Genomic DNA, 14887 nt, shown 5'->3' with positions numbered 1-14887 from the left:
GTCTACAGTATGCTTTTTCAAAACCATAGGGAAGGCAATGATTGACTGACTGATACATGTTTTTGGTAGGAACTAAGCTTTAACATACTGTTTCCTAGGGGACACAGAGAAACGGGACAGCAGGGATTTTGCCCTGTGGAAGGCATCCAAGCCGCAGGAGCCCTCCTGGGAGTCTCCCTGGGGCAAGGGAAGACCCGGCTGGCACATCGAATGCTCCACCATTGCCAGGTGCCGACCTCATTTTACTAACCCTTTATTGAAGAATAACCCTATATTCATCATTTAGGTCTAGCATAGTCCCAGATCTGTTTGTGCTGTCTTGCCAATGAAAATGACCACAGGAGTTGGCAAGACGGCACAGATAGATCTGGAACCAGGCTATTTTTAGGTCATCATTATAAGTCTTTGCTTTTGTTTTCAACTCATTCTCTGTCACAGCAAGAAATATCTACCTACGATGGCTTGTGTTAATCTGAAAGAATATGCATCTTATTATCACCCTGTAATGTTATGTCATGAGTTCACTGTATGGAGTTAAATAATCCCCCTGGTGTCTGTCACTTTGGACCGAAAGTATATGAGAATGCATATAGGTCAGTTTCTGAAGGTTTACTTTCACCTCTCTGGTCTCCAGCTCTGTGTTTGGAAGTCAGCTGGACATTCACTCTGGGGGCATCGATCTGGCCTTCCCTCACCATGAGAATGAGATCGCCCAGTGTGAGGCCTACCACCAGTGTGGCCAGTGGGGGAACTACTTCCTGCACTCAGGTAGGACTCCACAGTCCTGTGACACGTAGGTCGTGTTCAGTAGGGCACACCGTAGCAAAACGAAAAGGAGAGTTTCTTATTGTCAGTCAGTTTTATTTAGTTGGAAAGATAATAAACATGACTGTGTTGTCCACTTATATGGAAGATGCTTTACTTAAGTCCTCCATGGGTAATGATGGAGAATGGCAAAAGGAGACAATTCATATCTGCATTTCTACTTTTACTTTATTTTCTTATGCAGGACATTTACATCTAAAAGGAAGTGCTGAGAAAATGTCAAAGTCCTTGAATAATTATATAACGATAAAGGTAAAGTGTTGATCTACAGTACATTTATTACTTTTAAATAAATAAACATCAGTAAATGGTTTCAGGCTTGCACTATAGAAAAGGTCATTTGTTTTATAACAAGTCTGCATTCTTCCTAATTGAGGTAATATCTACCTCATGTGTATCCATATCTCTCACTTGTAGGATTTCCTAGAATCTTACTCCGCCAATGAATTCCGGATGTTCTGCCTACTGACCAAATACAGATCAGGTCTGAACCCTTTTTGGTTGTTTTTATGATGGTAAAATGGTTTTCATTTTACTCAAGTGATGTTGTGCTCGGGGTCATTTTTGTTGTTGTTCACAGCAATCGACTACAGTGACGCCAGCTTGAACGAAGGCCGGAGCTCCCTGGCAACCATTACTGCCTTCACTCATGATGCCCAGGCTTACATGAGGGGCCAGCTACAGTGCCAGGCTGTGCAGGAGGGGGCGCTATGGGAAAGGTAGAGCCTATATCTCCTTTCTGCTATTATATTTATATGCAGTGTAGTACAGCGTTGAATACACACACACACACAAGTTCATTCTAGTGCAGGAACGTCTCATCAGGAAGCATCAGGAGAATCATATGAATTCTCAGTTGATTGAGACACTACTGCCATTTTCTGTTCTCATGATGCCTTTGTCAGGGTGATATATTTGCTTGCATATTTTACACAAGGTGGGTCGCTTATATCTATGTTTAACTGTCATTAGTCGGGTTGAACAGTTCATTTTCCTTACATGAAGGAAAGCAAATAAACCTTGACCAATTCCTTGGTGTCTGTGTTTTCAAGGTTAGCTGAAACCAAAGCAAACGTTGTCAGAGCACTGGCAGATGACTTTGATACGCCGAGGGTCGTCAATGCCATCATGAGCCTTGTTTACTATGGGAACTGCCATCTTCAGCCAATCACTAAGGTAACCTGTCAAGATGAGAACCATGACAAACGTAGCGTACCCCTCTGAGGAACAGGTTCAGGTGAAGAAAGTCAACATCTCAGCATGTCATCACACAACTAACCTGAATAAGATGTTACATAATCACAAGTCATACCTAGGGCTGTGGCGGTCACGAAATTTCGTCAGCCGGTGATTGTCAAGCAAATAACTGTCGGTCTCACGGTAATTGACCGTTAATTAACATAAACACATTTAGCATATCCTGGCTTCCACACATAGCCTACAAGCCACTGATGCTGACCTTTGGAACATCTACATTTTAAAAAGTATAATAAATGTATGTAATATAGCCTACACCTTCACAAAAAATCCATTATTTATTTTATACAGGTCTAAAGAAGCATGATATGAAGGAAATGTAGTCTATTTCAGTAGAACAGAATAGCATACTCAGAGTTGTCCTTATGTTAGGTCCTGATCTGGCTATGCCAAATGGCTATGGGCTACACTAGTTCATTTAGCAGACAAGATTTGCTTAGAATTCCGTGGCATTATTTTATAGTATGAAGAATATAATTGAACAAAGCTGAATAAAATAGAAAGGATATTTTCTCCAAACGATTTGAGGGAGTGCGCACATGCGGCTGTTCTGTGTTGAGTGGTTAAAGAAATACAGTGAGGGGAAAAAAGTATTTGATCCCCTGCTGATTTTGTACGTTTTCCCACTGACAAAGACATGATCAGTCTATAATTTTAATGGTAGGTTTATTTGAACAGTGAGAGACAGAATAACAACAACAAAAAACAGAAAAATGTATGTCAAAAATGTTATAAATTGATTTGCATTTTAATGAGGGAAATAAGTATTTGACCCCTCTGCAAAACATGACTTAGTACTTAGTGGCAAAACCCTTGTTGGCAATCACAGAGGTCAGACATTTCTTGTAGTTGGCCACCAGGTTTGCACACATCTCAGGAGGGATTTTGTCCCACTCCTCTTTGCAGATCTTCTCCAAGTCATTAAGGTTTCGAGCCTGACGTTTGGCAACTCGAACCTTCAGCTCCCTCCACAGATTTTCTATGGGATTAAGGTCTGGAGATTGGCTAGGCCACTCCAGGACCTTAATGTGCTTCTTCTTGAGCCACTCCTTTGTTGCCTTGGCCGTGTGTTTTGGGTCATTGTCATGCTGGAATACCCATCCAAGACCCATTTTCAATGCCCTGGCTGAGGGAAGGAGGTTCTCACCCAAGATTTGACGGTACATGGCCCCGTCCATCGTCCCATTGATGCGGTGAAGTTGTCCTGTCCCCTTAGCAGAAAAACACCCCCAAAGCATAATGTTTCCACCTCCATGTTTGACGGTGGGGATGGTGTTCTTGGGATCATAGGCAGCATTCCTCCTCCTCCAAACACGGCGAGTTGAGTTGATGCCAAAGAGCTCGATTTTGGTCTCATCTGACCACATCACTTTCACCCATTCTCCTCTGAATCATTCAGATGTTCATTGGCAAACTTCAGACGGCCCTGTATATGTGCTTTCTTGAGCAGGGGGTCCTTGCGGGCGCTGCAGGATTTCAGTCCTTTACGGCGTAGTGTGTTACCAATTGTTTTCTTGGTGACTATGGTCCCAGCTGCCTTGAGATCATTGACAATATCCTCCCTTGTAGTTCTGGGCTGATTCCTCACCGTTCTCATGATCATTGCAACTCCCGAGGTGAGATCTTGCATGGAGCCCCAGGCCGAGGGAGATTGACAGTTATTTTGTGTTTCTTCCATTTGCGAATAATCGCACCAACTGTTGTTACCTTCTCACCAAGCTGCTTGGCGATGGTCTTGTAGCCCATTCCAGCCTTGTGTAGGTCTACAATCTTGTCCCTGACATCCTTGGAGAGCTCTTTGGTCTTGGCCATGGTGGAGAGTTTGGAATCTGATTGATTGATTGCTTCTGTGGACAGGTGTCTTTTATACAGGAAACAAGGTGAGATTAGGAGCACTCCCTTTAAGAGTGTGCTCCTAATCTCAGCTCGTTACCTGTATAAAAGACACCTGGGAGCCAGAAATCTTTGTGATTGAGAGGGGGTCAAATACTTATTTCCCTCATTTAAAATGCAAATCAGTTTATAACATTTTTGACATGCGTTTTTCTGGATTTTTTTGTTGTTATTCTGTCTGTCACTGTTCAAATAAACCTGCCATTAAAATTATAGACTGATCATGTCTTTGTCAGTGGGCAAACGTACAAAATCAGCAGGGGATCAAATACTTTTTTCCCTCACTGTAGGTATTCCTATATGATTAATTTAGAGTTATTAATGTAATTTTAGTTGTTCTACAAACATTGGGCTAAATGTTTTGATTTTTAATACATTGTAAGGCTGCATGATGCGACTGATGATTTGAAAAAAGTTGCTTGAAAGGCATGAGCTCTGCTTTATTTTTTGCGCAGGCTGTACACTCTACACCATTCACAATTTGACAAGCAACTAGAAGTTCACGGCGGCATCCCCATTTGTGTGGCTGTAATGCATATTGAAGATATTGGAAGTACTGTCCACATTTACTTTTCATCAGCCAACAAGATGAGTAGGCCTGTCAATCTACTATAGTACAAAGGTCGACCTATTCTGTGCGAGAAATAAATATTCCAAACATAGTCTGGGACAGTTGTGGGATGCGATAGATCCCAAATTAATACAACCACTAGCATCAAAAAAATTTTTTTACGCAATGTGGCTGACGCAACAGATCAGAACGTTTAGCTTAAAATGTTAATAAACCTTTAGGCTATTTCTTCACATTATAAGCGCAGCAATGCGCACATGGTAGTAGGCTATAAGCGCAAATGTTCCATTAGCGGAAAACACCATTATCAAAAGTGACCGCAATTTATGCATGTAATGCTTTTATTATAAAGGTGCATTTTTATGGTGAATATTATCTTCCCCAAACTTGAAACTCACGCTCTGTCTATGTATGCCAGTTAGGCAATACACCCCTTGTAAATCAGATTAATGTGCTTAATAAAAAAAAAATATTTGGCCACTTAAGTTGTGATATAAACCTTATTAAAACATATAGGCCTATGGGCTAGGCTACATAAGGTGTGCGACTATGATTTGAAAAAAAGACATTGTTTCTTATGCTGGGCATCATTCACAAGTGATAGGCTAATATTGTCACCCATCAGACTATTCTTGATTTAATCATGTCTTTACGTATACTAAATAATATGTGTGAAATTTGTTTTGATTTAGAATGGACCATTATCATACCCCTGAATCGAAACAGGGGCAGCGGGAAAAAATACATGTAATCTATGCACTTAAATAGCGAATGGAGGACGCTTTTCCCCGTGGTTTATTTTCATGCCAGCCAGGTAGGCTATACTCCTGTTGTAAATATACGCAATGTGCTTAATATTAGGAAAGTTGAAAAATAAATATAGTAGGCCTAGCCTATAGAAAGCTGATCCTCCTCTTTTTAGTAGAGGCCAACACTCTGTTTTCTCGCGCAGTTGCATAGCCTACTGAAATGTTGCGCAACATGAGCTCATGGGCTCTCATTAAGTATTTGATTTAGATTTTCGAATACATTTGTATTGATGTCAGAGTGATTAGAGGGACGATAGCGTGCTGAGTACTAGGCAGTTAGCAAGTTTGGTAGGCTACTAATGACCATCAGCAGCATCATAGCTTGGAGAAGCCTAATTACCGTGACTAAACGGTCACGTGGAATTTGACAGCCTTCATGACTTGTGACCGCCAGTGTGGCGGTAATACTGTCACCGCAACAGCCCTAGTCATACCTTCACACATTGCATTGAATTGTTAAAAGATGACACAATTTCTCATGGAGATTTTCCTGTGTTTCATAAGGGGATGGCTTGTACTGTATGGTGAATGGTTCATTGTTCTTTATTGTGCCTTGTCTGATTAGCCTGACGGATCACCAAGGACCCCAGCTGTGTTTGGGGCCATCCTCGCCTACATCAGGGAAACCTTTGAGGTCCTGGGGGTCGACCTGCTAGACAGAAAGGTCAGAGATTAAAGTTCATAGTTAACACATAGCTGACTGACATTATGACAACACCATGACAACACAATAGGAGTGTATCACCTCAAATACTCAGCGCAGCACCAGGGCCGGGGTTCAATCCGATCGGGCTTTGCACCTTTTTATAGGCAATGTTCCCTCGTTCGCGGAGACTGTATTCACAGTAAACGCTGTATATGTCGGCTCAATCAGAAATCTATTTAAAACCTCTTAAGGATCGGACCCTTTTTTTCAATTTTCGCCTAAAATGACATACACAAATCTAACTGTTTGTAGCTTAGGACCTGAAGCAAGGATATGCATATCCTTGATATCATTTGAAAGGAAACACTTTGAAGTTTGTGGAAATGTGAAATTAATGTAGGAGAATATAACACATTAGATCTGGTAAAAGATAATACAAACCAAAAAACTTTTTTTTTCATCTTTGAAATGCAAGAGAAAGGCCAGACAGTGATGTAGGATTCTAGATGTAATTTAGATGTTGTCCAACAGATGGCAGCAGTGTGTGTGCAAAGTTTCAGACTGATCCAGTGAATAATTACATCACTACACAATATTTTGTATGAAGTCTGCCAGGAGTTTTCCCAAATGTGCCGAATTGGTTTTCAAGTACATAACTATAGAGAACATACAAAAATGCTATGGTAATACAAAATGTAAGTTTGCACACTCCAAGGAATGTCATAAATGATGGATCATTAGCTTCCCTACAGAAAAGACACTAACCTTCACACATCTAGATGGCCGGGCGGGGTGGGTGTGGAGTCAAACAAAACTACACTACATTTCTATCTCTGGGACCCTCAGGATGACAAATCAGAGCAAGATTACTGAATGTAAGTACATTATTTACCTTCAGAGGTGAATGTACCAAACCAGTTGCCGTGATAAGTGTTTTGTTGTTGTGCACTATCCTCAAACAATAGCATGGTCTTTTTTAGCTGTAATAGCTACTGTAAATTGGACACTGCAGTTAGATTAACAAGAATTTAAGCTTTCTGCCCATATAAGATATTTATATGTCCTGGAAAGTTGGCTGTTGTTTACAACACCATTTTAGTCACATATCGCATATTGAGCAACAACCGTCGATTCGATTCCCTAGAGGTTAAATATCAAGAAGCACTATTACGCGGATCTACCACTTGATTGGATTGAATCCGGCCTTATTTCAGTGCAACATATGATTGTGTACATTGTGTGTCTGCACCATTTTAATGGTAAATGTCCATAAACGATTGCCACCATCTCATTGAAGTAAATGCCAGCTCTATTGGTAGTATGGGGTAGTATGTTGTCTTTTTGATGCAAGTGACACTTTTCTTCTGTGGTTAAAATGGCACCTATTATGGGCCTAAAATCAGGTTAATTATAACCATTTTACGTTACTTTTGACATACTTTAGTCATTTAGCAGACGCTTTTATCCAGAGCGACTTACAGTAGTAAGTACATACATTTTCGTGGCAATCCAAGCCACAACCCTGGCGTTGCAACCGCCATGCATGACCAACTGAGCCATAAGGGACCATAACCCTAACTGGTTTACTTGTTCCCATATCTCACCTCTCTTCATCTTCAGGAGGCTCATTCTGTAGATTCTTCGGGGACCCTAGAGAACGTGGTGGAGCAGTTGGCTCGTTTCCGTAGCGACGTGCGGGCCTTCGCTTTGTCCGTGGAAGACACGCCCCCTGGAGAGCCTGTCCCTGCCAGTCAAAGACCACGCTCAGAAAGGTTACCCCTCCTCAAGGCCTGCGACACCCTGCGGAAAGACCTTGCACCTTTGGGAGTGCACATAAGGGTTAGTGTGTGTAGGTCGGTGGAGGCTCCTCAAAGGATTAAGACCATCCTAATCAGTGAATTTCATAAAAATAGTGAAACATTAAGAAAGTTATCCTTTTTAGATAAAACTATACTAAATATATTTACACCAAATAGCTGATTAAAACACACTGTTTTGCAATTAAGGTCTACAGTAGCCTCAACAGCACTCTCTCGGGGAGCACCATGGTGTAGCCGGAGGACAGCTATTTTCAGTCCTCCTCTGGGTACATTGACTTCAATACAAAACCTAGGAGGCTCATGGTTCTCACCCCCTTCCATAGATTTACACAGTAATTATGACAACATATCAGAGCTCTTGCAACATGAACTGACATGTTATCCTACCAATCAAAGAAGTGTGGACATTTACAAGCGAAAGTGAACAAGAGAAATTGTGCAAATTACTTGTGCTAATTTTGTTGGCATTTTGGTAATAGACGCCCAATGTTCTTTTTGCATTTTTAGCGCCCCCTTGCATGCTAAGCTTGTGATAACGTAAATCCCGGAATGGAAATCTAGATAACGCCCAAGCTTACTGTACTGCGTGATTGTAGCGGGTTTACTAACGCGTTACTTCTAGTAGCTATGTTGACTATGACATTAGCTAATATGGTGACAATGATGTAGACTGTGTGTAGCGGTTAGCGGGTATGTTATGAAAGTTTGTCTTGGAGTTTTTTTTGCTGTGTCACAGACAGCTGTTGTGCACTGAAGTCCACAAGCAAAGAAGAAAGGTGAGAGAAGGAGAGCTCATAGATGCGAGAAGGAATTATACATCGAGCAAAGTGATGATGCTGTTTGAATGTGGCTGCTATGAAAGTGAAGTGTGTGTGTGGGTGATCAGGGGTGTATTCGTTCTGCCGATTCTGTTGCAAAACATTTCTTAAACGTAAGTAAAGACCGACCGACAATAAACTCTTGTTTTGGTTGCAAAACGGAACAACTGTTTGGACTAATGATTACAACCTAGATCAGCTAGGTGCAGGCAAGAGTGTGCGATACATTATTGAATGTGTCACTGTCACCTTTGTCGCTCAACCTCCTATGCACCTAAGTTAATACGTTATAAACTTACATACAGTACCTTCGGAAAGTATTCAGACCCCTTGACTTTTTCCACACTTTGTTAGGTTACAGCCTTATTCTAAAATTGATTCAATTGTTTTTTTCCCTCATCAATTTACACACAATACCCCATAATGACAAAGCAAAAACAGGTTTTTAGAAATGTTTGCGTTTAAATAAGTATTCAGACCCTTTACTCAGTCCTTTGTTGAAGTACCTATGGCAGCGATTACAGCTTCGAGTCTTCTTGGGTATGATGCTAGAAGCTTGGCACACCTGTATTTGGGGAGTTTCTCCCATTCTTCTCTGCAGATCCTCTCAAGCTCTGTCAGGTTAGATGGGGAGCGTCGCTGCACAGCTATTTTCAGGTCTCTCCAGAGATGTTACATCGGGTTCAAGTCCGGGCTCTTGCTGGGCCACTCAAGGACATTCAGAGACTTGTTCTTCGCCCCAGTCTGAGGTCCTGAACGCTTTGGAGCAGGTTTTCATCAAGGATCTCTCTGTACTTTGCTCCGTTCATCTTTGCGTCGATCCTGACTAGTCTACCAGTCCATGCCGCTGAAAAACATCCCCACAGCATGATGCTGCCACCACCATGCTTCACCGTAGGGATGGTGCCAGGTTTCCTCCAGACCTGACGCTTGGCATTCAGCCCAAAGAGTTAAATCTTGTTTCTCATGGTCTGAGAGTCTTTCGGTGCCTTTGGCAAACTCCAAGCGGGCTGTCATGTGCCTTTTACTGAGGAGTGGCTTCTGTCTGGTCACTCTACCATAAACGCCTGATTGGTGGAGTGCTGCAGAGATGGTTATCCTTCTGGAAGGTTCTCCCATCTCCATAGAGGAACTCTAGAGCTCTGTCAGAGTGACCATCAGGTTCTTGGTCACCTCCCTGACTAAGGCCCTCCTCCCCCGATTGCTCAGTTTGGCCGGACGGCCAGCTCTAGGAATAGTCTTGGCGGTTCCAAACTTCTTCCATTTAAGAATGGAGGCCACTGTGTTCTTGGGGACCTTCATTGCTGCATACATTTTTTTGTACCCTTCCCCAGATCTGTGACTCAAGAAAATCCTGTCTCGGAGCTCTACGGACAATTCCTTCTACCTCATGGCTAGGTATTTGCTCTGACATGCACTGTCAACTGTGGGGCCTTTATATAGGCAGGTGTGTGCCTTTCCAAATCATGTCCAATCAATTGAATTTACCACAGGTGGACTCCAATCAAGTTCTAGAAACATCTGAAGGATGATCAATGGAAACCAGATGAGCTCAATTTCGAGTCTCATAGCAAAGGGTCTGAATACTTATGCAAATAAGGTATCTTTTTTTATTTGTAATACATTTGCAAAAATGTTTAAAAACCGGTTTTCGCTTTGTCATTATGGGGTATTGTGTGTAGATTGCTGAGGATGTTATTCATTTTTTTTAATAAGGCTGTAACGTAACAAAATATGGAAAAAGTCAAGGGGTCTGAATGTTTTCCGAAGGTTGTAGCAATGATGGGTATAAGGCAAATTTGAGTATCATGTTGTAGCCTAAACCTATCGATGTTACATTGAGCTGTTTGAATGGAATGTGAATGACAGTCATCCAATATGCTGTAATAGAAATATGGCCATGCTCGTAAAAAAATTAGCATTTAATAGTCAGAGTTCCTTTAGGCAAGTAATATTTGAATGAAAAAAACAACAAAACATTTAACACTTGAAATATTTTTCCTCAAAGGTTGCAGCATAGGATAAAACTAACCCAAGTAGTGGGCGGGAGGTAGCTTAGTGGTTAAGAGCATTGTGCCAGTAACCGAAAGGTCGCTGGTTCTAATCCCCGAGCCGACTAGGTGAAAAATCTGTCTGTGCCCTTGAGAAAGGCACTTAACCCTAATTGCTCCTGTAAGTCGCTCTGGATAAGAGTGTCTGCTAAATTACTCAAATGTAAAACATTTAAACACTTGGATACTTTATGCCATCTAGTGTCCAAAAATACATCCTGCATCAATGAAGCACATTCATCTAATAAAGCCTTATTATACATTAAATTAACATATTTAGCTATGTACTGATATTGCAAAATAAACCATACTGTTATAGCTTGCTTGGAAGACGTGAGTGTTTGTAGTATGAAGAGGTCTAACTGGGTGACATTCCTTCATCATATTACTCAAGTTGTTCTTTTTTTCTGGATTCAGGACAGAGGCCCCAACTCCACTTGGGAGATTTCTCAGAAGAGGTCAGCTGGCCAGGACAAGGAAAAGTAGAACAGAATTGCAAACAGAATGTGCTTAGATTTTGAGTTTTGTATGTCCTGGTTTGGATGAAGATTGAGGACTACCACAAAGACTGAGAGACATGGAATTGTGGGTTGGAGCTGCTATTATGTTGTTGACGATTTACTCAAGACTTTGGAAGGATTGGTATAATGGAATTTCAGTCATAGGGCAGGTTGGACTATGACACTGGCAATGGATATGATACGATCGCATTGTTTTCTTAAATGGACATTCAAGTCATCATAAATGATACTGAGGTCTGCAGAAAGTTCTTGATAGAATTGTGTATTAACTATTGTGTTCATGTAAAATATTTTTCACCTTAAGCTATTTGATTCAAAGTACAATGTATTTCAGGGGAATGACTATCAAATATGTACATATTTTTAAATCAGAATTGTCACATTATTCCTGTGCAAAATGCCATTTAAATTATTACACACAAAAAATATATATAAACGCAACATGTAAAGTGTTGGTCCCATGTTTCATGAGCTGAAGAAGAAAATTCAAGAAAAATTCCATACGCACAAAAGGCTTATTTGCTCTAAAATGTTGTGCACAAATTTGTTTGCATCCCTGTTAGTGAGCATTTCACCTTTGCCAAGATAATATATCCGCTTGACAGGGTTGGCGTATCAAGAGGCTGATTAAACAGCATGGTTATTACACAGGTGCACCTTGTGCTGGGGACAAAAGGCCACTTTAAAATGTGCAGTTTTGAGGGAGTGTGTAATTGGCATGCTGACTACAGTTATGTCCACCAAAGCATTTGCCAGATAATTGAATGTTCATTTCTCTACCATAAGCTGCCTCCAAAATTGTCCAGTGGATGGCTTTTGCCTGCTATGTTTGTTCAGTATTTGTCTTTCTGTTGTTGCTACATTATACAATTTGCTACTGATTTCATAATTAGAGGGGGTGGAAATATAGAAGTAAAAGGATGCCAACCTTTGTGATTACATTTCTCAGTTTATTAATTGTTATCAAATAAAGGTCACAAGACTAAAATGTAGCAAAACAAATACAATAGCTACACACATGCATATATAAAGGGAAAACCCTTTTTGGCTTGGTGGAGTACATTTACATTTTCCAATCAAATCTCAGTTATTTGATTGATCCTGCATGCTCGTTGGCCAGATACTATAAAACGTCCAGCAGTCTTTCGCACAAGTTTCCCCAGTCGTCATTTTCTGAGTGAACTCTGAGCATTGAGCAAGCTGTGTCACAATTTCATTGATATATCCGTTCATGTAGAAACAAGTCATATGCCTTTTATTCTGCGGGGGATGCTAAATGGGTAGAAGTTGACTCACGGTTGGTTTGGTCAATCCTATGCATTCATTCACTTTAGACCTACACATGTTATATGCATGTCAAAACCGAAGGCCACATGACAGACTGTAACAGTAGTGAAGCTTAATTTGCGTTCTGACAATTTTATCAAACAGGTTTTTAATGAAAGTCAATTGCACTTTTGAGATATTGTCGCCTGTTCGGGTAACCAGACAGAGAATGAAAAGAACCATGCCTGAAACGAAAAGGGCGAGGAGGCCCGACGTGAAACTGGTTATATTGGGGGACATGAACGTTGGAAAGACCTCCCTGTTACACAGGTACATGGATAAAAAGTTAAGTGATACCATTAGTACTGTCGGCGGTGCGTTCTACTTAAAGCAGTGGGGACCCTACAACATATCGCTTTGGGACACCGCAGGTAGGTATTTTTTATGATAAAATCTATTATTTCTATTTTCATTACTAGTATAGCAAATGGGGAAAGTGCAGTGTGAATTTCTACCTTTATTTTGCATTTTTAAATGCACAGGCAGACTAATTGCAACAAATTAGGCTATACACATCAAGAGTTATTTGTTGACAGAACCAAGCTTCAATATATATTTTCCAAATTCACAGTAGGGTTTCAAGAAAATATTTTTGGAACTTATTTTATGTCTAAGTTTGGGGGGGATTTGTTTTCAGTGGGGGAATGAATGGGGCGGGGGGGGGGGGGGGTTAGTGCTTGACATAGTAGTTAGGCCTACTTTGCATACAGAGCTACACTGAAGATAACCTTCTCTTATCTTGAGTGACAAACCTCACTAGACCCTGCTCCTCAATCCCAAACTGGATTTTTCCATTCAATACAGCAATCAGTAGGTTTTGTGTGTGGAATACCCACAGCATAATGAAAATGGGTATATATGGTAAAAGTTTCTGACTGCCCATGTGTATATCTCTGTTGGTTTATGTCTGTTCTTACTGTATTGTAGAGTGACCCTGCGTTCATAAACACGTATATTGACTCCCCCAAGGGAGATCGGTGTCTTGGAGCAGTTGACAGCGTGCAGGTCTTTCGACCAGAAGGTTGAGGGTTCGCAGACCACCTTGGACAAGCATAATCTCCCTTCTTGTTTCATTACACTATGTAACCATCTAAACATGATTAATGTTTCACTACCAGGTCGGGAGCAGTTCCACGGGCTCGGCTCCATGTACTGCCGGGGCGCGTCCGCTGTCATCCTCACCTACGACGTGACCAACTGGCAGAGCCTGGCCGAGCTGGAGGAGCGCTTCCTGTCTCTCACCGACACGGCCAATCATGACTGCATCTACGCCGTGGTGGGTAACAAGGCTGACCTTACTGACCCCCCCAATGAAGAAGAAGACTATGAGGGGGGTTGCCCCATCCACAAACCGCACTATGCCTCCCACCTCACCCCTCCAGTCTCCCCCACTACGGGCTCCCCCGTGGCCAACCGAGAGGTTTGAAAGGAGGATGCCGTGGCACTCTACCAGCGTATCCTCCGGTACAAGGTGCTGGATGAGCGTTCGAGCCCACCTGCAGAGAAGATGTGCTTTGAGACGAGCGCCAAGACGGGTGCCAACGTGGACGTGTTATTCGAGACGCTGTTCGACATGGTGCTGCCGTCCATCCTGAGGATGAGGTCAGAGAGCGAGGCCTCACCCACCGTAGACCTGGAGGACTATGGGCCGGTGTCCAGCAAGCAGACCAAGGGGGGCTGCTGCTGAACGGAGTAGGGTGAAGTTGCCCCAAGACGCTGATCTTGGGTCTATTTTGCATTTCCCCACAAATGGGTAAGGTTAGGATTGGGGAGGGGAAACTGATCCTAGATCTGTACCTTGGGGAAAGTTTACCCCAGAGCCTGCTGAAGATGACAAGGAAGCCGTCTTGGGGAGAATCTCAATTGTATACTCCTCGCCTCCTCTCTCCTCATCTTCTTCTCATAACCCATTGGATGAGAAAGCCAGAGGTCCCTCCCCTCTGACCATCTCCTCCAATAGGTTTTGAGATGGAGGCGAGGACTATGTAATTGAGAATCTCCCCTGGGGTTGGGGGTTGGTTTTCACAGACACACACACACACACACGTATGTACACCCACATAGTTTCTACTTTAATACAGAGGGATTCCTCATCAAGTGAGCTCAACTGTTCAGCAGGGCCGGATGACCAAACAGGCACTCTGGGCACGTGCCCCGGGGCCCCCAACTCATGTTTTTGTTGCATATGATACCAAAATGTGTAGAATTTTAGGAAATTAACTTTAAAACTGCAAAATTATCTTAGCCTTATGGCAAAATGTGAACAAAATGAGATGAGCTATAAAATACCAAAAAGTAATCTCTGCCCAATGGCAAAAAGTGTAGAATTGCAGGAAATGTAAAACTGTAT

General features: G+C 42.0%; 1 protein-coding gene and 1 pseudogene across 2 annotated transcripts in view; both read left to right on the top strand.

Annotated features, from left to right (window-relative positions):
* LOC311112506 (putative cysteine--tRNA ligase, mitochondrial) overlaps window positions 1-11660 on the top strand; it is a gene marked incomplete at its 5' end in the record, with an annotated part of 11968 nt that extends 308 nt beyond the window's left edge. Inside the window, 9 exons of the mRNA XM_084155639.1 lie at window positions 99-228; window positions 635-768; window positions 1010-1077; window positions 1243-1309; window positions 1406-1544; window positions 1878-2001; window positions 5921-6019; window positions 7622-7840; window positions 11108-11660. Of these exons, the coding sequence (XP_084011765.1) occupies window positions 99-228; window positions 635-768; window positions 1010-1077; window positions 1243-1309; window positions 1406-1544; window positions 1878-2001; window positions 5921-6019; window positions 7622-7840; window positions 11108-11176 (1049 nt within the window). The 3' untranslated portion in view covers window positions 11177-11660. The remainder of the gene's footprint in view (window positions 1-98; window positions 229-634; window positions 769-1009; window positions 1078-1242; window positions 1310-1405; window positions 1545-1877; window positions 2002-5920; window positions 6020-7621; window positions 7841-11107) is intronic.
* A 989-nt stretch (window positions 11661-12649) lies between these two features.
* Window positions 12650-14224, top strand: LOC311111991 (ras-related protein Rab-20-like; annotated as a pseudogene). Its single transcript has 2 exons — window positions 12650-12908; window positions 13656-14224. The product of its transcript is annotated as a ras-related protein Rab-20-like (transcript).
* The last annotated feature ends 663 nt before the right edge of the window (window positions 14225-14887 follow it).

This window comes from Coregonus lavaretus (assembly GCF_964263955.1).
Source record: "Coregonus lavaretus genome assembly, chromosome: 38".
In the NCBI taxonomy this organism is placed as follows: Eukaryota; Metazoa; Chordata; class Actinopteri; order Salmoniformes; family Salmonidae; genus Coregonus; species Coregonus lavaretus.
This window is presented reverse-complemented; position numbering and strand designations above follow the sequence as displayed.